Source organism: Mobula birostris, chromosome 25 (genome assembly GCF_030028105.1).
Source record: "Mobula birostris isolate sMobBir1 chromosome 25, sMobBir1.hap1, whole genome shotgun sequence".
Classification (NCBI taxonomy): domain Eukaryota; kingdom Metazoa; phylum Chordata; class Chondrichthyes; order Myliobatiformes; family Myliobatidae; genus Mobula; species Mobula birostris.
Genome location: NC_092394.1, coordinates 61414904 through 61437693, shown reverse-complemented (window position 1 = coordinate 61437693; position 22790 = coordinate 61414904). Strand labels below are relative to the sequence as shown.

The window sequence follows — 22790 nt, the reverse complement described above, 5'->3', positions numbered from 1 at the left end:
TAGTTCTTTGAACAATTTTGTAAGATAACCACGGTGCTCTTTCCATAATTGTAGCCATAACATGCTACTACAGACTGGATGCCATAGGTAACATAGCTTTAAGTGGTTTTGCCTTTCAATAACCTTTGTTCTAAGTTGGGACCACTCCCGTTGCGTTGGCCAATGCATGCACTGAGGTGGAAACCATGTTGTTGAAGCCAATTTTACAATCTTCTTGGAAGAGTTGATTTGGTGTTATGCACTAAAAAAGAGATTAAATCAAATTTTTAGGCAGTTATCTGGCTACTTTCTCATGCTCGCTGCTGGCACCTAGATTAAGCAATGATTACATTCTGAAAGGATTTCACTGGCTGTAATGTACTTTGGAACACCTTGCAGTTATTAAGAAGTTCAATACTCAAGTACTTTTATTAAGATTGGCATTTTGATTTTCCATCTTTAAAACCTTTTTTTTTTACTGTGCCCAACCATTAATTCTATTAATTTACCTGATGGAAGAAGTCAAAAGAATGTTCCTTAACCAAAACAATGAAACATTAGGGTCAAATGTTTCAACTTGCTTTTTGCGGATCTTGTTTATTATCCATAATAAAACAGGAAATGCTCAGCATTTCAGGGAGCCGTAGAAGTGGACAGTTGACATTTCAGTTAATGCTCTTTCAATAGATGTAACAGAATGTTTGACCTAACTGCCCAATGCTTACCATTTCCAGCATTTTGTTTTTACTTCAATGTTCTAATATTGTCTTTATTTTGTTTTTGCACTCTTTAAATCATATTTCATATTAGTTTCCTCAGAGAAATTTTGGGATTGCTGACTCTTGCTCCACGGTTTATAATTTTAATATTTTTCAGTATATTTTAATAATTCAATGCCATTCTCAGATGAATGTTAATGAGCACTTTTTAAGCAATTCTTATTCAGTAATACATATTTAGGTAATATTCTAGATTCTTGTGATCAATCTTCATTTTTTACTTTTCCAATTATTTGTCCAATTTCTGCACAATCTGAGTTAAATAGCCTCTATTTTCTAGCATATTACTCTCTCAGTACTTAAAAATAACTGCCTCACATCTCAACTATAAAAATGTTTTCTTTCTTCATAGCACACAAATCCCGTGTTCTAGAATCACAATCATAAGAACAAAAGAACAGTAACAATCCTCTTAAACTTACCTCACCATTGAATATGGTAACATCTGATTTAACCCAGGCTCAACTCCTTATCTGATCCCCATAGCTCTCAATTCCCCAATCTTCCAGAATGTATGTCTCCACTTTAAATGCTTCATGTGAGCTAGTTTCCATTGCTGATCTCTCAGAATGTCCTACAATGTATGTGTAATGAAATTTTGCATCAACATATGCTCAGTGGCCACTTCATTTAGTGCAGAGGAACCTAGTGTGGTCTTCTGCTGTAGCCCAATTCAGAATTGCTCTTCTGTACACCACTGTTGTAATGTGTGGTAATTTGAGCTGCTGAAGCTTTCCTTTCGGCTTGAACCAATCTGGCTATTCTCCTCTGCCCTTTCTGATTAACAGGGAGCATCCTCCCACTGAACTGCCTCTCATTGGATGCTTTTTATTAATCACATTCTTTTCTGTCAACTCTAGAGCAGGGGTTCCCAACCTGGGGTCCACATACCCCTTGGTTAATAGTAGGGGTTCATGGCATAAAAAGGGTTGGGAGACTGTTGTGGGTGAAAATCCCAAAAGATCAGCAGTTTCTGAGATACTCAAACTCCCGTGTCTGGCAGCAACAATCATTCCATGGTCAAAGTCACATTTCTTCTCCGTTCTGCTGTTTGGTCTGACCATGTCTGCATGCATTGAGTTGCTGGCACATGATTGACTGATTAGATACCTGCATTAACGAGCAGGTGTACAAATGTATTGAGCATATCTAATTGTGATTTTAAACTAACAGAAATTTAAGGTTTCAACTATCCATATGTGCACAAACCTAAATGGAAACCCTGGGAATTGTTACAGAATTAGTGAAAAACAGGAATAATCTCACTTTCAGTTTCCATTTTCAATTTTACCTATGTGCCAAAACTTAACTTAGTTGATTCCAAATTATTTAGACAGGTAAAATCTTTATTACATGTGCTATTGAGGACAGAGCATCTTATTGTTTTGACCAAGTATGCAATGAATTTAATTCTATCTAATAAATAGAAATATTAAAAAGTGGTCAAAAGTAGATCAAATTACCATTGTCATTTTAGGTTGTCATAGTAATGCATATTGCCATCATGTACCAAGATCATGTTTTCTTGCTGACCATCTCCTCCTTGTCACCAAAGTCAAGTGAGATTTGAATGTTTGCATATATTTAAGAAAGTAACTACAATCATGAGGGCTTTGGTGGTGCATTATCTGAACCAGGTGAGCATTATTAGTCCTGGCTGCATTGGAGTGCATTCATCCAGATTAGAAGCTTGTTGGTTTGGTTCCAAGTCTAGAGACTTCAGTGGTCTCATGATCAACAGGCAAGAGTGTTCACCGAGATCTTTAACTTCCCTCTTCAGCAGTGTGTGGTACCCACGTGCTTCAACTAGTTTTCAATTATACTGGTCTCCAAGAATAATGTGGTGACCTGCCTCAATGACTATTGCCCAGTAGCACTTACATCTACAGTGATGAAATGTTTTGACAAGTTGGTGATGAAACATCAGCTCCTGCCTGGGAAGCAACTTAGGTCCGCTCCAATTTGCCTACCAGAGCAACAGGACCACAGCGGATGCCATCTTATTGGCTTTTCACTCAACCCTGGAATATCTGACAGCAAAGATGCATACATCAGGACGCTCTCACTTGCAGACCCCAGTCAGTTCAGATTGGCAACATCTCCAACACAATCTCCATCAGCGTAAGTGTACCATCAGGCTGTGTGCTTAATCCCCTACTCTACTTGCTTTACACTTATGACCATGTGGCTAAACACTGCTCCAATGCCATATTCAAGTTTGCTGATAACACCACTGTTGTGGGCTGAATCAAAGGTGGTGGTAAATCAACATATGAGGGAGTTTGAAAATCTGGCTGAGTGATACCACAACAGCAACCTCTTACTCAATATCAGCAAGAACAAAGAACTGATTTTAGATTGCAGAAGGAAACCAGAAGTGTATGAGCCAGTCCTTATCAGGGAAGCAAAGGTAGAGGGTCAACAACTTTAAATTCTTCAGCGTTATTATTTTGGAGGACTTGTCCTGGGCCCAGCACACAAGTGGAAACACGAAAAAAGCATAGTAGTGCCTTTACTTAGGAGTTTGTGGAGATTCGGAATAACATCTAAAACTTTGATAAACTTCTATAGATGTGTAGTGGAGAGTATAATGACTGCATCACAGCCTGGTATGGAAACACCAATGCCCCTGGATAAAGAATCCTACAAAATTTAGTGGATGCAGTCCATGAGCAAGGTAGGTAAGATCCTCCAAGACATTGCTGGCCTTTTTCTGGCACCTTTTTGTATATGTCCTTGGTGGTAAGTAGGCTGGTGCTGGTGGTGTGTTGGGCAGTTTTGACTACCTGTTGTAGAGCCTTCTTATCCACTACAGTACAGTTTCTGTACCATGCGGTGATTCAACATGCTAGGATGCTCTCCACTGCATATAAGTAGAAGATTGTTTCCACTGCTGTGCCGCCAATGTAAATAGGGGTGTGTGGTATGAGTTGTCCAGAAGTTGATAACCATCTCCTTTATCTTGTTGACATTGAGGACCAGGCCATGAGTTTTCCATCACCTCTCTCGAGGCCATCTCATCATTGTTGGTGATGAACCCCACCACTGTCGCACCATCATCAAACTTGATATGTGCAAGTCATACAACCAAGGCAAAAACAAGATTAAACCAGCCTTGAAGGGAAGGATGGAAACGATGGCTAAGAATTATGCTGAAAACTTGTCTAATATAGTACAACAAACAAGTAATCTGATAATTTAGAAGTATGCAAGGATAAAGTGGGGAAGAGATTTGAGTTACATTTCACTAACCTACACATGGAAACTGAAGGTGTGTTTTAAAATCCTGTTATGGGGTGAGGGATAGGTATTTAAGAATGGGAAGAATCAGAGAGAGTTAGAACACAATGGAGCTAAAGGGAAAAGAGAAATCAGACACTTAATTCTCTAGCTGCAGCTGGATAAATAAGAAAAATAACAATAAGTAGCAACATCTGGAAGAGTGGACACCTGCAAACACTCTGAATTTGATGCAGATTTTATAGCAATTCATGGATTTCCAGAGCCTTTGGTAAATGCAATCTTAGATTACCTCCACACTTAATTTCTAGCTTAGCAAAGTACTCACACCATAGGTAGCTTGCACAAAATGATATTTGCACTCCTGATGTCATGGACTGCACATGCATCAGCTGCCTCCTGTGGCCAGAAAAAAATCTGGGTGTGGAATAGAAGTGGAGGAGAATGATGTAATCAAGCATGTTAATGACTAGGAAAAGGTTGCAACTTTCCTGATGGTCCTTCTTGGTCAATGCGTGCCAACACAATGACAAAAATACACACCTGATAGGGTAGATTAAGACAGAGTTCTGAGAAAGACAAATGTAGATTCAAGAAACACATTCATAGGCATTAATGGAGTTGAAAATGGAGCCTGAGCTTGTAAAGCTATTGGAATCAAGTATGTTTTGGGCAGGTCAATGTTGGCAGTATCTAGAGTAGGGTCAGCACCTGATGAGGGGCAACCATTAACAGTATTAGCTGACGTGGGCCCATTCATGGACTCAAAAAATCAATTGATCGAGATAAAAGAAAATGCTGCTCATTGCTGTCATATTGATGCAATTAAAATAGGTCTATCTGGCAATAAATCTATTTATTTTCTCATTGTATAGAAATAGTGTAAGAGTTATTATTAACCTTCTCTTTTATAAATGATTCCTGTTATTTAAGGAGTTCAATTCAGGAAACATTTATTTAAGTTACAAAAATGCATATTACCAATTGGGTAATATAGTGGATACTGGTTAATTGGGCCATCAGTTAATCAGGGCAGCTGCTTATTTGAGACAACTCTTAAACAACAGAAATTAATCAAGAAAATTTCTGGGATTCCCATCGTTTATTTAGGACACTATGCTACTTAATTGAAACAGGAGACTGTTGTCGAACAGGTTTTAACTAGCATTGCATGCACGCTTGTGGGGCAATTAGGACAGTACACTGTGATTAAAGCTAAGTTTTTAAATAGTGTCAATTGCATGTGTTTGTGTTCAAAAAGCAGTGATTTCTGTCATGATAGTTGGTGAATAATAAACAGTAAGACAAGTCAGAACAGTTTTCCTCACTGCAGTTTTAAGCATTTAGGCTTGGAGATACCAGAAATGGCCAGCAGTTAAAATGAAACTACCGTGAAAATTTTGAAGATATCAACAATCACTTTGAATGTAAAATAAAAATGAAGATTTGAAGGATGCCAACATCGAAAGCATTGCATGATGGCAGAACATTATCTGCATTAGGTAGCTGCGCTGATTCTATTCATTACAATCAAAAGAACGTGTCAGCGTAAACTGAAGATGTACTGCAGTAGATTTGGTAGTGTTCTAATTTGTTCTGTATTTCATTTAAATACATAATTTGTTACTCAGTTAAATGGTAGTTGTCTTTTTTTATAGCATTGTATGAAGGCAGTCCACTATTTGTCTGTGCTGATTTTGTTAATTGCGTAGACTAGATGAATTGAGTTTTATAGTAAAATTGGTAGCGCCCCAATTTGTTCTGTATTTCATTTAAATGCATAATCTGTTACCCATTTCGCCTTTTTTAAAAATTCCTTTTTAACTACTTCCACGAAACTTCGGCTAACTGGGGCAGCCGTTTAATTAGGCCAAAAAGTACTGGTCCCGATTATCTGGAATACACAGTAATTGTCAACAAGCAAATAAGCAACACACAAAATACTGGAGAAAATATCAAGATTTCCAGAATCTTGTGTTTCTAACAAAATAATTTTAAAATTACACAGTAAATAAACCACGTTAAAATAATATTCCTGTAGTCCCTGTTCCGCTTCAGTTGTCGAAGAATTTGAGGGAGCGTGTGTCCTCACCAAAGCACAAAGAGAGATCCAGATTAGGGGCGCTCTCTACTCCTTGTTCCTTTGTATCTAATGACCCGTTTTCAACACTTTGACCAGGTCCAAGAGTTGCAGTTTCTTTTTAAATCCACCTGTGTTATCCTCATTGATTGGCCAGTGATAAGGAAAACAGAACATATTTGTAGCCAAAATATTTGAGGATGCCGATTTTGCCGGCAAAGCCAACATTATTTATTGTTCTTTTGAAGACAATGATGAACTACCTTCCAGAGTCCCTGCAGTGAAGATAGTCGCACTATACTTTTGGCCAGGAGGATTGCGGGATTCCTAACATTTATAGGCAAGCATCAAAGATAATGGGAAACCAACATCTCAGCTGCATGGATATGTAGACGGCGGGGGTCCATAAACATCCAAAGTGTATTGCGAGGAACCATCCGCGCAAATGCCCGGCGGTCACTGTATACAGAGCACCTCCGTGTGCTGAGCCCCACAGCAACCATGGCGGGCTCAGGCTGCCCGGCTGACGCCACAGACAGACGCGCCCCTTCTGATTGGCTGAGCAAGGCTCAGTTTTGCCGTTGATTTCATTAGCCTAAAGGTCCTTCACATTTTTCAACTAATATATGGAGTGCATGAAATAGAAACAGTATAAATTAAGTAATTAATAATTAAAATTATAATATTCTATGTATCATTTAATGCAAAATACTTTTAGTTCGAATATATTAGTTTTCCGTGCTTGAGGACAGTCAGGCGCCCGGCGGGCGGTCCGTACATCCGGGCGCGTGACGCGGCTGCGGGGGTTCTTAGCTGAGCGGCGGAGGCGGCTGCTGAGTCCTGGTGGTGGTGAGCTTGCTTTCAGGGTTGCTGCTCGTTTTGGCGCTTGGACCCTGCAGGCTGAAGCCGTTGTTGTTGTCCCCGTCCCTGCCCCTGCCCTTGCTGCTGCTTTCTCGACTGGTTGTGCTCCGCATTTGTTGTGTGCTTGGTGGAGCTCGGTATCTGGCAGGCTCGGGTTGTCCCGGTGCCTGGGGCCGCTGCACAAGCTGCCGGGTAACCCGGGGAGCGGTTGAGTGTCCTCTTTCCATTTCCCAACACAAACTTTTCCCTTTAATTTCCCTACCTACTCCGCCAGACGCCTAACAAGGAAGATTAGGTGCCTTGTTGCCTTTTCAGGTATGTATTTGCATGTAGGAAGTGGTCTCTGTTTAGTGCTGTGGAAAAAGGGATCGATTTTTGTTTCTTGTAATTGGGAAGTCACTTTTTATTTTGCACATTCTCCTTAGTTCTGAACTAAACGGCCAGAGATATCTTCCAGTTTACCTTGCCTCTTTCGTAGTGAGTAATACATATTTGTGTTGCCCTTGGTTTTCAAGTTAAATGGAATGTTGTATATCGGTTTATTAGCTCGGAATAGATATTAACGGGCCTCTCTTTGTTGGTAAAGTTTCGGATACACTATGAACTATGGTGCAACAGTTAGTAAATTCTGTTTTGATGTCTTTAAACTTGATGTCAGGCATGGACAAAAAATGGATTGAAGAAAAAGAGCAAGTAAATGATATAGGAAACATGTGTGGCAAGAAGAAACCATATAGATATTCAAAGGTAAGTTGAAATATTTGGAGTTTTTAAATTTAGTGTTTGTAATTTCTAGGAGCTTTAGCTGTTTGTAGTGAAGTAGTTGAGCTAATCTGTTAATTCAGAATTGTATTTTTGTAATTTCAAATTTCTAGTTTTGATTTCATTTTTTGTTTATAATTTAGAATCCAAGTGTAAAATCTCAGTAATTTGGGGATGGCTGTTGGTTTTGACCTGTCAAAGAGCAAGATAAATAAAATAAAAATGCTGTATTGTCAAAAATCAACATCCTGGAAGTGTGTGTTGCATCATATCCTAGCGGTTTAAGATTTCTTCAGGACCTGATAACTGCTTAAATTAATTTGGAACAACCTTGTCATCTCAGTACCTGTTCAGGTTGGGAATCCACATGACAGGATCTTGCATTTGGGTTCAGTGCTCTATTATATGAGCATACAAATTTGGTGTTAACCTTTTGGCATTTTTCTGACAATCACTGAAATGTTAATCTGCACTTTTCACCCAGTACCTATTTACTCCCTTGTAACCTTTTATTGCTTTTCAAGAATCTAACAACCTGTGCCTTAACATTTTCAGACACTTTCCCATCCTATGAGGGGAAAAATTCCAAATGATCATGACTGTAGACAAATCTGCCGCCTTTCTTGCAAATTATTCTTTTGAACAATAATTCCCTTCTTCCAGCCTTTCTCAAATAATCATTTTGATAGTCACCATCAAGATGCTGTCTCACTTTCTCCTCCTCTCCTCCTTCCCCCTCCCCCAACTATCTTGTATGTTATAATCTGATTGCCTTTTGAGGTTCTTCCCTCCCCTCCCCCCAGTAGATGCTAGTGTCCAAATTTTTCTGCTAAAGATAACAAAGTTGTGCACTAGCTGTGATCTTGTGAATACCTATAAACTTGCATTTTTTTTTTGGGGTGGGGGGAACCTAGATGATGGTGGTAGGTGGATTTAATGTCAGAGAAATACATACAACATGAAATTCTTTTTCTTCACAAACATCCCCAAAAACAGCAGTGCCCCAAAGAATGAATGACAATTAAGTGCTAGAACCCCAAAGCCCCTCCATGCACAAACAGCAGGAAGGCAACAACCCAACCCCCAACTAACAAAAAAAAACATTGGCACCCCCCCCCCACTGAGCACTCAAGCTTACAGCAAAGCATCAATAAAGATGCAGTACCCTAAAGACTAATTTACCCAGTAATTCGACATACCACAGTGTCTCTCACTAATAAAGGAAAAAGAGGTGGAAAAAGAGGTGTCCCCATTTCACAGCAAGAGGGAAGGCATAACAAACAACTTGCTGATTCACAATGATATAAGTCTGCTGCATCGCTTTTTCTGAGCTCTGCCCGGGAAAGGCTCGGGTCTCTGGACACACAGCCGACAGCTAACCCGCTGCTCCTGATGTTCTGCCTCAGTCAGGGGCACCAGCCTTGAATCAGCCCATCTCCAGAGCCACGAAAATCCGGCACCCTGAAGGCGTGCTGGTCGTCTTGGGATATCAAAAAGCAGCTGGTATTGAGGTCCTGAGTGTGGGTACCATTCCCGCAAAGAACCAAAGTCAGACTGTAATTCCAGGCCAGGGTCTTCAAAAGAACCTTGAAAAGGGAAAAAAGGAGATATCAAAGATAGAAATAAAGCTGTTTTGCATGTAATGAAAAGCTAATAGTGAAACTAATTAAGTCAAATGAACTTTACAGAATTACAGAATCAAGTTCCAATTATGAGTTGATGAGCACCCTTGGTGTATACATCTCTGGAAATTAGCATAATATTTTTGGAAACAAATACTAAATTGTCACAGTGCACCTGTGAGGAATGTGTTGTGGGTGGGGCAGTGAGGAAGAGATGCGAGGGCAATGACACCCAAGCTAAACTATTTGTACCAGAATGCTATTTAGTAATGAGTGCCCAACTGTATGGACTAAAGACAAATTTTCAGTTGTGGCATACTCTGTAATTTGGTTTATTGATAGCTATTAGCTTTGTGTTGGAAGATGTAAAACACCATGAACAGCAGTTGGAAGCTTATAGTATTCTTCGAGATGAGAGAAGCTGCGGATATTTTAACTAAATCACACCCTTGATGTAGTACTTGCTAACAGTATATGGTTCATTTAAAGTTAGTTAAAATTTATATCTGTTAATTTTAAAGCTTTCAGTCAAAGGCTGACAACCCTGCTTTTTTTTTTTGTTTGTTTGTTTTTTTTTGGACAGTATACCATAGAAGTTATCAAGTGACCACAGACCTTTAAATAATCATCCATTGATTCACTCATCTGCATCTTGCCTTTACTCTATCAACTCATTCTTCTCTTTCTGCACCACAGGTACTAGCTCTCTCTACAAATTGCTTTCCAGTTACTTGATCTGATCCTGATTTGACAATTTCAACAACACTTAAAATTCTGAAGCAGTATAATAGTCATTAATTTTTCTGGATTTTTGGCTTCATATGCCCTTCACTTAAGCCAGTGCGATGAGTTTGACAAACTTTTTTTTTGAAACCTGATCAAGTTTATCCTTCTGTGGATTTTAAACAATTTGACCCTTTTTCCTTGTCACTGATTACCAGCCTAAAGTCTCTACATTCTCTCAATATTGAAATCCTTGTTATCTGCTCAAGATTGGCCAAAACCTTCTAAACATCAGCTTATATGCTTTTTATTAATTTGTCCTATCAGCTGAAACTATTTTATGGGGGTTGGGGAGAGAGAAACATCTTTTTTTTAAAACCCTTTTTAAAGTAGTGTCTTTCAGAAAGAAACTTAGTTTTGCTATTGTCTTTTGAAGTTGGGTTACTATTACCATGTTCATCACATTTCAGGCTTAATAGCAATTTTATACTTGAAATGTGGGATCTGCTCAATACTTTTATTTCTCTGTAACTTGATGTTAGTGGTGCTCCTACATTGAATTTGACAATCTTTGATCAAACATTGTCTGTAAGCACAATAGGAACTTAATTAGCCAAAGTAAAAATGATTGTTTAACAATTGGTCTTGAGTTTATTAGATAGAATCAACTTTTAATCATAACATTGTTACCTATCTTATTCACCCATACTTTCCAAATGACAATTTTGTCCTAAAGAATATTTTCTTGTCCATTTGTTCATAATAGTTGACCATAAAATGCAGATTGAAAACATGAATTGAGTTATTGATCTGCTTATGAACAACAGCCCCACTTTGACAATGCATATTTCCGGAATTCGGTATAGGTGATATGTTTACCAAACTTGTGGGAGAAAGATAACTGTGGACACAAGATATATATTTCCCACCCCTTGATCTTGCAGAGCATTTATTAAATTGAACATGTCTAAGTATAAATTCTGGAATGAACCAAGTCTGCATTGAGCTTTCTAAATCTGTCATCTTTATGACACTGTATACCTCAGATTGACAATCTGGACTCAAGGTGAGGCTGAACCTCTGGCATGCATGGATAATCGTTAAGAGCTGAGATCAAAATGTGTCACTGATATAGTACTTGTAACTACTCTACTCATTAGTGAGTTAAGATTGTAACTTAAGTAACTTGTAAAATATTGGGCACAGAAACTTTGTTGCAAAATTTCTGTCACACCTGCCATCAAGTAGTCTAATTTAGACTTTACCCTTAAATGTAAAAATTTCCTGGCTTAAGAAATGCTATATTCTTCCCATCTTGTATTTTCAAGAGTTTAATTAAATCGTCTCTAGACAGTAGGTTTATAATGTGGATTTCTGTTGTCTTTAACCCTGAGTCTGATTTGTTGTAAGCTGAGGACATGCACAATATACATAGCACTGCACTTTAATGTTCTAGATGTAGTACCACCAGCTGTTTATTGGTTTTGTAGTCTAACTTTAGTCACCCTGTGTATTACTCTCTAGATATGAAAGTTAAAAGTCTGTTACCATTTTTTGTACCCACCTGACATAGTAATCATATTGACTGCCAAGATTTCTGAAGCTCTACAGTTTCATGTTAATTTTGAAAGCAGCCATCTACACATTAAGCTTCCTGGTTTAATGAATCCATTTTCCCCTTCTACACCTACTGCTTAAAATGTAACTGGCTTTTAATCAAAGATAGATTTTAGGTATACAAGTATCAACTATACTCGTGGGATAATGTAGCCTAGAGGCACTGAATCCTATTTCTGCAATTTAGCTACCTATCTTTTTTCCCTCTAACCTTCCCTTGCTATTAGTGATTTCCTAGCCAGATCAATTTTTTTTCCTTCTGATCTGTGACCTTCAGAAGACAAAGAAATAAATCCTAAGGCACCCACAATCACTGGTTTGTTATATAGATTCTCTTCTTCCCCCCCCCCCCCAATCAGTTTTTGCAAAGTAAAGCCACCTGTGTAGACTTGTGTGTTTCATGGTTGCTTTTGAAGTGCTGCATCCTCTAAATTATGAAGTTGGTTTGAAAGATGAAAGGATTATGAATTGTTTTTACTGTGCAGTCATCAAGAAAACTACTCATCTGTTCTGCTTGTACCAGAGAACCATAGAACATTACAGCAGAGAAACAAGCCTTTTGGCCCTTGGCTGTACCGAACCATTTTTCTGCCTAGTCCCACTGACCTGCACCTGAACCATATCCCTCCATACACCTCTCATCCATGTACCTGTCCAAGTTTTTCTTAAATGTTAAAAGTGAGCCCACATTTACCACTTCATCTGATAGCTCATTCCACACTCTTACTCTGTGTGAAGAAGCCCCCCCTTCCCTTTAAACTTTTCCCCCTTCACCCTTAACCCATGTTCTCTTTTTTTCTCCCCTAGCCTCAGTGGAAAAAGCCTGCTTGCATTCACTCTATTTATACCCATCATAATTTTATATACCTCTATCAAATCTCCCCTTATTCTTCTACGCTCCAGGGAATAAAGTCCTAACCTATTCAACCTTTCTTTGTAACTGAGTTTCTCAAGTCCCAGCAACATCCTTGTAAACCTTCTCTGCACTCTTTCAACCTTATTAATATCCTTCCTGTAATTTGGTGACCAAAACTTTACACAATACTCCAAATTTAGCCTTATACAACCTCACCATAGCATTCCAACTCTTATACTCAGTACTTTGATTTATAAAGGCCAATGTACCAAAAGCTCTCTTTATGACCCTATCTACCTGTGACGACACTTTTAGGGAATTTTGTATCTGTACTCCCAGATCCCTCTGTTCTACTGCACTCTAAAGTGACCTACCATTTACCTTGTATGTTCTACCTTGGTTTGTCCTTCCAAAGTGCAATACCTCACACTTGTCTGTATTAAACTCCACCTGCCATTTTTCAGCCCATTTTTCCTGCTGGTCCAAGTCCCTCTGCAAGCTTTGAAAACCTTCCTCACTGTCCACTACACCACCAATCTTGGTATCATCAGCAAATTTGCTGATCCAATTTACCACATTATTATCCAGATCATTGATATAGATGACAAATAACAATGGACCCAGCACTGATCCCTGTGGCACACCACTAGTCACAGGCCTCCACTCAGAGAAGCAATCCTCCACTACCACTCTTCTGGCTTTTTCCATTGAACTAATGTCTAATCCAATTTACTTTCCATGTATTCCTAGTGACTGAATCTTCCTAACCAACGTTCCATGTGGGACCTTGTCAAAGGCCTTACTGAAGTCCATGTAGACAACATCAACTGCCTTCCCTTCATCCACTTTCCTGGTAACCTCCTCGAAAAACTCTAATAGATTTGCTAAACATGACCTACCGCGAACAAAGCCATGTTGACTCTCCCTAATATGTCCCTGTCTATCCAAATACTTGTAGAGCCTATCTCTTAGTACTCCTTCCAATAATTTACCTACTACTGATGTCCAATTTACCAGCCTATAATTTCCTGGATTACTTTTAGAGCCTTTTTTTAAATAATGCAACTACATGAGCTATCCTCCATACTCACCCGTAGATACTGACATTTTAAATATATCTGCCAGGGTTCCTGCAATTTTAACACTAGTCTCCTTTGAGGTCCGAGGGAATACCGTGTCAGGTCCTGGGGATTTATCTGCTCTGATTTGCCGCCGCCTCTTCAATCTGTATAGGTTCCATGACCTCACCACTTGTTTGCCTTATTTCCATTGACTCCATGCCAGTTTCCTTAGTAAATACAGACGCAAAACACCCATTTAAGATCTCCCCCATTTCTTTTGGTTCCATACATAGCCAACCACTCTGATCTTCAAGAGGACCAATTTTATTCCTTTCTATCCTTTTGCTCTTAATATACCTGTAGAATCTCTTTGGATTATCCTTCACCTTTTTTTGTAATATAATTTTTATTGAATTTTCAAAAGGAATACATGAAAAAAAAATCTACCCTCCCCCCTCCTCTTAACCCCCCCCCCCCCATATAAAGTCCTACCTAGAAAGAAAGAAGAAAGAAAGGAAGAAAAGAACCGCCTGGGTATTGGAAGGTTTCCACATGCTCCATGGGATTCAAAATAAATTTGGTATAATTATTCATTACTTTCCCCAAGTGACCAAAGTCTTTATCGGAGCACTTAAATATGCCATCCTATCTTTTGTAATTAAGGGCGCCAAATATTCAAAAATGTTACATATTTGGCTCTTAAATTATAAGTAATTTTTTTGAGTGGAATAGAACTAGCCATTTCATTATTCCAATGATCCATACTTAAATGCGAATCAGATTTCCAAGTAACTGCTATAGTCTTCTTAGCTACTGCCAATGCAATTTTTATAAATTCTTTCTGATATTTATTCAATTTAAGTTTCGGTTTTATCCCTTCAATATCACCTAATAGAAATAATACAGGGTTATGTGGAAGTTGAGTTCCAGTAATTTGTTCCAATAAAATTCTTAAATTTATCCAAAAGGGTTGAATTTTAAAACAAGACCAAGTAGAATGTAAAAAAGTACCAATTTCTTGATTACACCGAAAACATTTATCAGATAGATTTGAATTTAATCTATTTATTTTTTGCGGTGTAATATATAATTGGTGTAAAAAATTATATTGTACTAATCTAAGTCGAACATTTATTGTATTTGTCATACTGTCAAGACAAAGTCTTGACCAATTTGTTTCATCAATATTAATATTCAGATCTGTTTCCCATTTTTGCTTTGACTTATGGGTTCCTTGTTTAATTGGAGGAATATAAAATTAATCTTTTTGCCGATGATGTTTTGATCTATTTAACAAACCCACAACATTCGTTACATAAATTATCTTCTAGATTGGATGAATATGGGAAGGTATCAGGCTACAAAATAAATTGGGATAAAAGTGAAATTTTACCTCTTACTAAAGGAGACTATAGTCAATGTCGATTAGAAACCCAATTTAGATGGCCAGTAAATGGTATAAAGTATTTAGGTATAAGACTTGATAATGATGTAAAGAATTTATATAAATTTAATTATTTACCACTATTGAAAAAAATTCAAGATCTTGACAAATGGATGATATTACCAATAACATTAGTAGGTAGAGTCAATGTCATAAAAATGAATATATTTCCTAGATTACAGTATGTTTCAAACATTACCAATACAATTGCCACAAATTTTTTCAAGAGTTAAATAAATGTGTGAGAAAATTTCTTTGGAAAGGTAAAATGTCAAGAATATCATTGGAAAAATTGACATGTAAATTTGGGTTAGGAGGGTTACAACTTCCAAACTTTAAAAACTATCATAAAGCAAATCAACTTAGATTTATTGCATCTTTCTTCGATGATCGAAAACCAGCATGGATTAAAATAGAACTAGACAAGATAGGAGAAAATAGACCTGAAGATTTTATATATAAATGGGAATCTAAATTGATATGGGAAAAGAAAGAATCTCCTATATTAACGCATTTGATTGATCTATGGAATAAGATAAATGTTGATAATGAAACACAGAAATCTCTATTAGCAAGGAGGCCTTTGTTCCAAAACAGACTTATTCCTTTTACAATGGACAATCAACTTTTATATAATTGGTACCAAAAAGGGATTAAATTTATAGGAGATTGTTTTGAACGAGGTATATTGATGTCATTTGAACAATTAAAGGATAAATATAAAATATCTAATAATACTTCCTTTTGTTACTTTCAATTAAGGACTTACTTAATAGGTAAGCTGGGTCAAACAATGTTTTTGCCAAAGCCTAATGAAATTGAAATTTTTATTCAAAAAGGGAAAATTAAAAAATTTATTTCTTGTATGTATAATTTGATTCAAGATAAATAATAATATAATCTGATTAACTCTAAAACCCATAATATCTGGATCAATTCAAATTAGTGCTGCTAATGGCTCTATTGCCAATACAAATAAAGCAGGTGATAGTGGACAACCTTGTCTAGTTGACCTTTTTAACTGGAATGGTGTTGAAATTTGAGAGTTTGTCACTACTTTAGCTTTAGGGTTAGAATTTAAAGTTTTAATCCAATTTATAAAAGATGTTCCTAACCCATATTTTTCTAGTACTTTAAATAAAAAATCCCATTCTAATCTATCAAATGCTTTTTCTGCATCCAAAGCTAATACTATACTCTCTCATCCCCTTTTTGTGCCAAATGAATTATACTGAGTAGCCGGGTTACATTATCTGCCAATTGTCTATTTTTAATAAATCCTGTTTGATCCACATGTATTAATTTTGGTAAATATTTAGATAATCTATTTGATAAAATTTTTGCTATTATTTTATAATCCATATTCAATAGAGAAACAGGCCTGTATGATGTTGGTTTCATAGGATCTCTGTCTTTTTTTGGCAATACTATTACAATTGCTGTTGAAAAAGATTCTGGAAGTTTATGTATTTTTTCTGCTTGACGTATTAGTTCCATAAAAAGAGGAAATAATAAATCTTTAAATTTTTTATAAAATTCAGGTGGAAAACCATCTTCTCCTGGAGATTTATTACTTTGGAGTGATCCTAAAGCTGCTTCAACTTCTTTTAATGTAAAAGGCATATCTAATCCCTTCTGTTCTTCCAAATTCAATCTTGGAAGAGAAACTTGTGATAAAAACCTTTCTATCTCGTTAACATCATTTTGGGATTCTGACTGATATAATTCAGAATAGAAATTTTTAAAGGTTTCATTTATTTCAAGAGGTTTATAAGATATTTTATTTGCCCTTGTTCTAATTGCATTTATTGTTTTGGAAGCTTGTTCTGTTTTCAACTGCCAGGCAAGAATTTTATGTGCTCTCTCACCTAACTCATAGTACCTTTGTTTAGTTCTTATAATTGCTTTTTCCGTTCTATATGTCTGAAGCGTATTATATTGTAACTTATTGACAAGTTGTTTTCGTTTTTCTTCTGACATATATCTTTGAGATTCTTTTTCTAATTTTGTAATCTCTTTTTCCGATTGACCTGTTCTGCCATATATTCTTTCTTAATTTTAGACATATAACTTATTATCTGGCCCCTAGGATATGCTTTCATCGCATCCCATAGTATAAATTTATCATCCACTGAATGAAAATTTGTATCCAAAAAAAATTGAATCTGTTTTTTCATAAAATCACAAAAATCTTTACGTTTTAATAATGTTGAATTAAATCTCCATCTATAAGCCACTTCTTCCTTATCAGCCATTATTATTGTCATTAATAAAGGGGAATGATCTGATAATATTCTTGCTTTATATTCCATATTTTTCACTGTGTTGAATACGCATTGATAATAGAAACAAATCTATCCTTGAAAAAGTTTTATGTCTATGGGAGTAGAACGAATATTCTCTTTAGGATTGATTCTTCTCCATATATCAATCAGATTTAAATCCTTCATCAATGATAAAGTTAAATTTACTACCTTCGATTTTATAACAGCCTTGGTTGATCTATCTAAGACTGGGTCTGAGCAAAAATTAAAATCTCCTCCAATTAATATTTTTTCATGCGCATCCGCCAAATTCAGAAAAGCTTCTTGTATGAATTTTGCATCATTATCGTTTGGTGCATAAATATACATAAAAGTCCATAGTTCAGAAAAAAGTTGACAATGTATAATCACATATCTCCCCGCAGAATCAGTTATTACATTTTGTATTCTAATTGGTAACGTTTTATTGATCAAAATTGCTACTCCCCTCGCTTTTGAATTAAATGAAGCCGCAACAACACTACCCACCCAATCTCTCTTTAGTTTCTGATGTTCTGTTTCCGTTAGGTGCGTTTCCTGTAAAAAAGCTAAATCTATCTTCATTTTTTTAATATGTGTTAAGATTCTTTTTCTTTTCACTGGTCCATTAAGCCTGTTAACATTAAAACTCAAAAAAATTCAATAAGTTAGTCATTATTCTTAACAAAGTTACTCCAATCTAAAATATTATTTATCTTCTCAACTCTCATAGTTCCTTGGGGAATCTCTTTAAACTTCACCATGTTGCTATGTGTCTCCCTCCCAACCTTTCAGGCAGAAGGAAAAAAGAAGATACAAAATACCCCCCCACTAATGTTGTGAATGAAAGGATACACAACACTACCCCCCTCCATTTTACGGGTCGTGGCAAAAGCCACGCTTGCACACATGACTAGCGTAGCAATCGACCAGTGCTTCTTCCAGCTCCCCCGCAACAAAAAAAAACATATATATAGACAAAATTAGTATTACTATTCCCAACTAATATTCCTCCAGTTTTAACCTTTCTTACCCCCCTCGTATAATTAATAATATTTATACATTCATCCAGCTTCAAAAATCCAACAAGTCCATTCTTTAACCCAATCTTCATCTTCAATCTATCTCGCTCTCCTGGGTTTGTTCTTGCATCTGGTGAATATTCAGAGAATCTCGCACAAACGGCTCTGCTTTCTGGTAGTCATCAAAAAATCTTTTTTCTCCACCAGACAAAAAAAGTCTTCAAGGTTGCAGGATAGCACAATGTAAATTGATAACCATGTTCCCATAGGGTTTTTTTCACTGGGTTAAATTTCTTCCTTCTCTTCAAAAGTTTGCAACTTATATCAGGGTAGAAAAAAACTTTGTTCCCTGCCATTTTCAATGGCCCTTTTCTATCTTTGGCAGTTCGAGCAGCTGCCTGTAGAATCCTTTCCTTGTCTTGAAATCTTAAGAATTTTATTAAAATCGATCGTGGATATTGGTCATCTTTTGGTTTTGGTCTTAAAGCTCTATGTGTCTGCTCAATTTCAATTGGTCGAACCTCCTCTTCCATTTGCAAAACATCCGGGATCCATCTTTGAAAAAATTCTATTGGTTTATCTCCCTCCGTACCTTCTTTAAGACCAACAATTTTAATATTATTACGTCTACTAAAATTTTACAACATGTCCACTTTCTCCAAGAGTCGGTTTCTTTCCGAATTCCAGACAAGCAGATCATTTTCTGTTTTTTCCACTCTATCATTCATATGCCCCATTGCTCTTTCCATCTTCTGAAGCTTCTTATCCATTTTGTCCTGTCTTGCCATAACTTTATCATAGCACATCTTCGTATCTCTAAGCTCTTCTCTTACTTTTCTTAATTCAGCTGTTAACTGCAATATAGCCTCTCTCATATCTCTATCATCTCCTTTACTTCCAATCGCTTCCAATTCTTCCTCCTCTTCATCTGTGTTCTCTGCAGAATCCAATTCTGACTGAGTCATTTTCAATTGCAGTGGCTGTTGGTTCTTGTAGTTCGCGTTGTGTCGATTTGCGCATGCGCTCTGCGCATGCGTATTTCCGGTGTCGTCTTCGAAGAAGCCGTTACCACCGCCATTGCTCCCTGTTCTACCGAAGGAGATCCAACCTGAGTCCGAGGCTCCATTGTTGCAGTAGGCCCTTTTTACTGCCCGTCTCGCGGCTGCTTCGCAACAGCAGACTTCTTTTGTTGCGGTTTAGGAGGCATATCGTAAAGTAGTCTTACAAAGTTTATAAATAGTTTTCAGAAAATATTTACTAACTTTGTATTGTTTAAACGGTACTTTACTGATTTGTTGCGGGAGAGCTGGATTTACACGTCTCAATCCCACGTCATCACGTGACGCCCCCTCCTTCACCTTGACTGCCAAAGCAACCTCATGTCGTCTCTTAGCCCTCCTGATTTCTTTAATTTTTATTTTGCACTTTTTATACTCTTCAAGCACCTTATTTGCTCCCTATTTCCTATACATGTCTCTTCTTCCAGGTGGTTAAGTTTTTTGGTCTATCAGAGATTAAGAAATTCAAATGCAACTTTGGTTAAATTCAAGATGAAATTTGAAATCTTGTATATTAAATACTATGGACTATACATTTTTTTTTTTATCTGGCTACCTTTGAAAACAGCAGGATACTCCCAACTGCCAATTGTACATTGGTAACCAAGAGATTGAACAAAAGACCAGCTTCAGCTACCTTGGTAGCTTTATATTACAAGATGCTAGAAGTAAAGTAGAAATAAAAAGAATTGCCATTGCCAGAACCAACTTCCAAAAAATGAAACCCATTTTTACCAAGACACATTTCTATGACAACAAGGCTTAGGCTACTAAAATGTTACATCTGGTCAATCTTGTATGCTTCCGAAACATGGACTATAACACCAGAACTCCAAAGAAACTTAGAAGCAACAGAAATGTGGTTTCTTGGAAGAATGCTGAAAATATCACAGAGAGAGAGAGAGAGGGTAACTAATGAGACAGTACTCCAATGTGCGCATACAAAAAGATCTTTAATGAGAACGTTAAATGAGCGGAAACTTAAATTCCTGGGCCATGTCATCAGAAAGGAAGAAATAGCATGCCTTACATTACAAAGCCATATGCCTGGGAAACGTGGTAGAGGAAGGCGAAGAAAATATATGGACACTGTGAAAGAACTAACAGATCTAAGTGTGTGAGATATCATTGACACTGAGGGATTATTCGATGTGGAGAGCCATGATTGCCTAAGTGTGTAACGCGCAAGGCACATGAAGAAGACCCTTGAAAATGCTGTATCTTTTTAAACACCTCCCTCACCACCCTTTGGAGGGCCATTGCTCAGTACTGTGCTATGCTTGTAGTACTTGAAGTCCATCCAAAGTTACCACCTTAAGTATGCCAAATGGATTTGAATTGACATGACACATTTGCATTTTACCAGCTGATTTAAATGCTATAATCAACTTGTGTCCTCCCAGCCTCCTCTTGCTGAAGCCTCATCTCGTTTTTCTGTGCTTCACTTGTGCATTCAAGACAAAACTACACAGGATTTTTGGGGCCTGTCAATGATACCTTCACATTATGGGAGACTTAAGTATTAACAGTAAATAGGAACTAAGTTAGGCTGAAGGGATGTCAAAGATCAGCTTGGTCATCAGGAGTCAGACCAGGCATAAGTACTTTGTGAATACAGTAGCATAGTGGTTAGCACAACACTTTATAGCATCAGTGACCCAGGTTCAATTCCCACTGCTGTCTGTTAGGAGTTTGTACATTTTCCCTGTATATTGGGTTTTCTACTGTGCATTGGTCATTGTAAATTATCCTGTGATTAGGCTAGGGTTAAATTGGGGGTTGCTAGTCGATACAGCTCAAAGGGTCTATACTGTGCTGTCACTCAATAAGTAAGGTTTTTAAATTGTTTTGCCCCTCCCATATGAGATCAAATTACAGTAACACATTGTACATAGACAATAAATGGCTGAGAGCAATGGAAATAGGGCAGGGTTTTTGGACCAGATAACTTTCTGACTGTGTTGTTGAAAACTTGCTGTGCTGTTCAGTGCACTTCAACTGAACAAGGTTAAATGGTGTGAAAGTGTCCCTTCCCCAAAAAACAAGAATTGTAATGCGACAAATTGTCAGTGTATTGCAAGCTACTAGCCAATAGACTCAATCAGGTTTATTTTCACCAATGTGTCACTGGAGTATGTTTTGTGGCTGCAGTGCAAGACAAAAATGACTTTAAGTGCAAAAGAGGGAAGGGAAGAAGCTGTTCCTCTAATGGTGAGTATGGTGTTTTTTTTAGGTTCTTGTATATCTCTCCAGTGGTAGTAATGAGGACATGGCATGTACTGAATGATGGCAGTCCCTGATGATTGTGCTGCCTTTTGAAGATGTCCTTGATGGTAGGGAGGGTTGTGCCCATCAAGAATGCTGTGTCAACCATGCTATGCAGTATGTGCATTGGCACCTCCGTACCAGGCAGTCTTGCAACCAGTCAGACTGGAAAGTGTTATTGATAGTGCTAACTAGTGGTGTTTTGAAATGCCTGTTCACTGATGCTTAATTTGCTTTTTGTTTGGATCTTTGGCTTTCTCATTCTAATTTTGGTTAAAATCTGGATAAAGCTGAATTAGTGAGGTAAAAGTGGCTACTCTTGTCATATACTACCTCAAAGACTTTCCAAAACAAGTCCAGTCCTCAAACAGAAGCCCTGGATTACCTAAGAGATTCAGTCTGCTGAGGGCTAGATCAGTGGCGTGTTCAGGACTGGAAAACCCCTTCGGCTGAATCAAACGTGCTGACGAATCAGCATATAGGAGGGAGATTGTTGTGGCACCATTCAACCAGATTTTCAATAGTCATACTTTATTGATCCCGGAGGAAATTGGTTTTCATTACAGTTGCACCATGAATAATAGTAATAACACCATAAATAGTTAAATAGTAATATGTAAATTATGCCAGGAAATAAGTCCAGGACCAGCCTATTGGCTCAGGGTGTCTGACCCTTCAAGGAAGGAGTTGTAAAGTTTGATGGCCACAGGCAGGAATGACTTCCTATGACTCTCTGTGTTGCATCTCGGTGGAATGAGTCTCTGGCTGAATGTACTCCTGTGCCCACCCAGTACATTATGTAGTGGATGGGAGACATTGACCAAGATGGCATGCAACTTGGACAGCATCCTCTTTTCAGGCACCACCGTCAGAGAGTCCAGTTTCATCCCCACAACATCACTGGCCTTACGAATGAGTTTGTTGATTTTTTTGGTGTCTGCTACCCTCCGTCTGCTGCCCCAGCACACAACAGCAAACATGATAGCACTGGACACTACAGACTCACTCATTTCAGCAGAAACAGCTGAATGTCAACTGCAGGAAGGATAAGCTAGAGGTCCACAAGCCAATCGTCATCAGGAGATTGGAGAGGGTCAGAAAGTTTAAATTCCTTGCCATTATCATATCAGAGGATCTGT

At 37.6% G+C, this 22790-nt stretch overlaps 1 protein-coding gene across 2 annotated transcripts in view; it reads left to right on the top strand.

Annotated features, from left to right (window-relative positions):
• The first annotated feature begins 6876 nt into the window (after positions 1-6876).
• Positions 6877-22790, top strand: part of eif4enif1 (eukaryotic translation initiation factor 4E nuclear import factor 1) — a 52959-nt gene continuing 37045 nt past the window's right edge. For both annotated transcript variants that reach the window (XM_072243730.1, XM_072243729.1), the window contains exons 1-2: positions 6877-7254; positions 7598-7686. In XM_072243730.1, the coding sequence (XP_072099831.1) occupies positions 7600-7686 (87 nt within the window). In that variant the 5' untranslated portion in view covers positions 6877-7254; positions 7598-7599. The remainder of the gene's footprint in view (positions 7255-7597; positions 7687-22790) is intronic.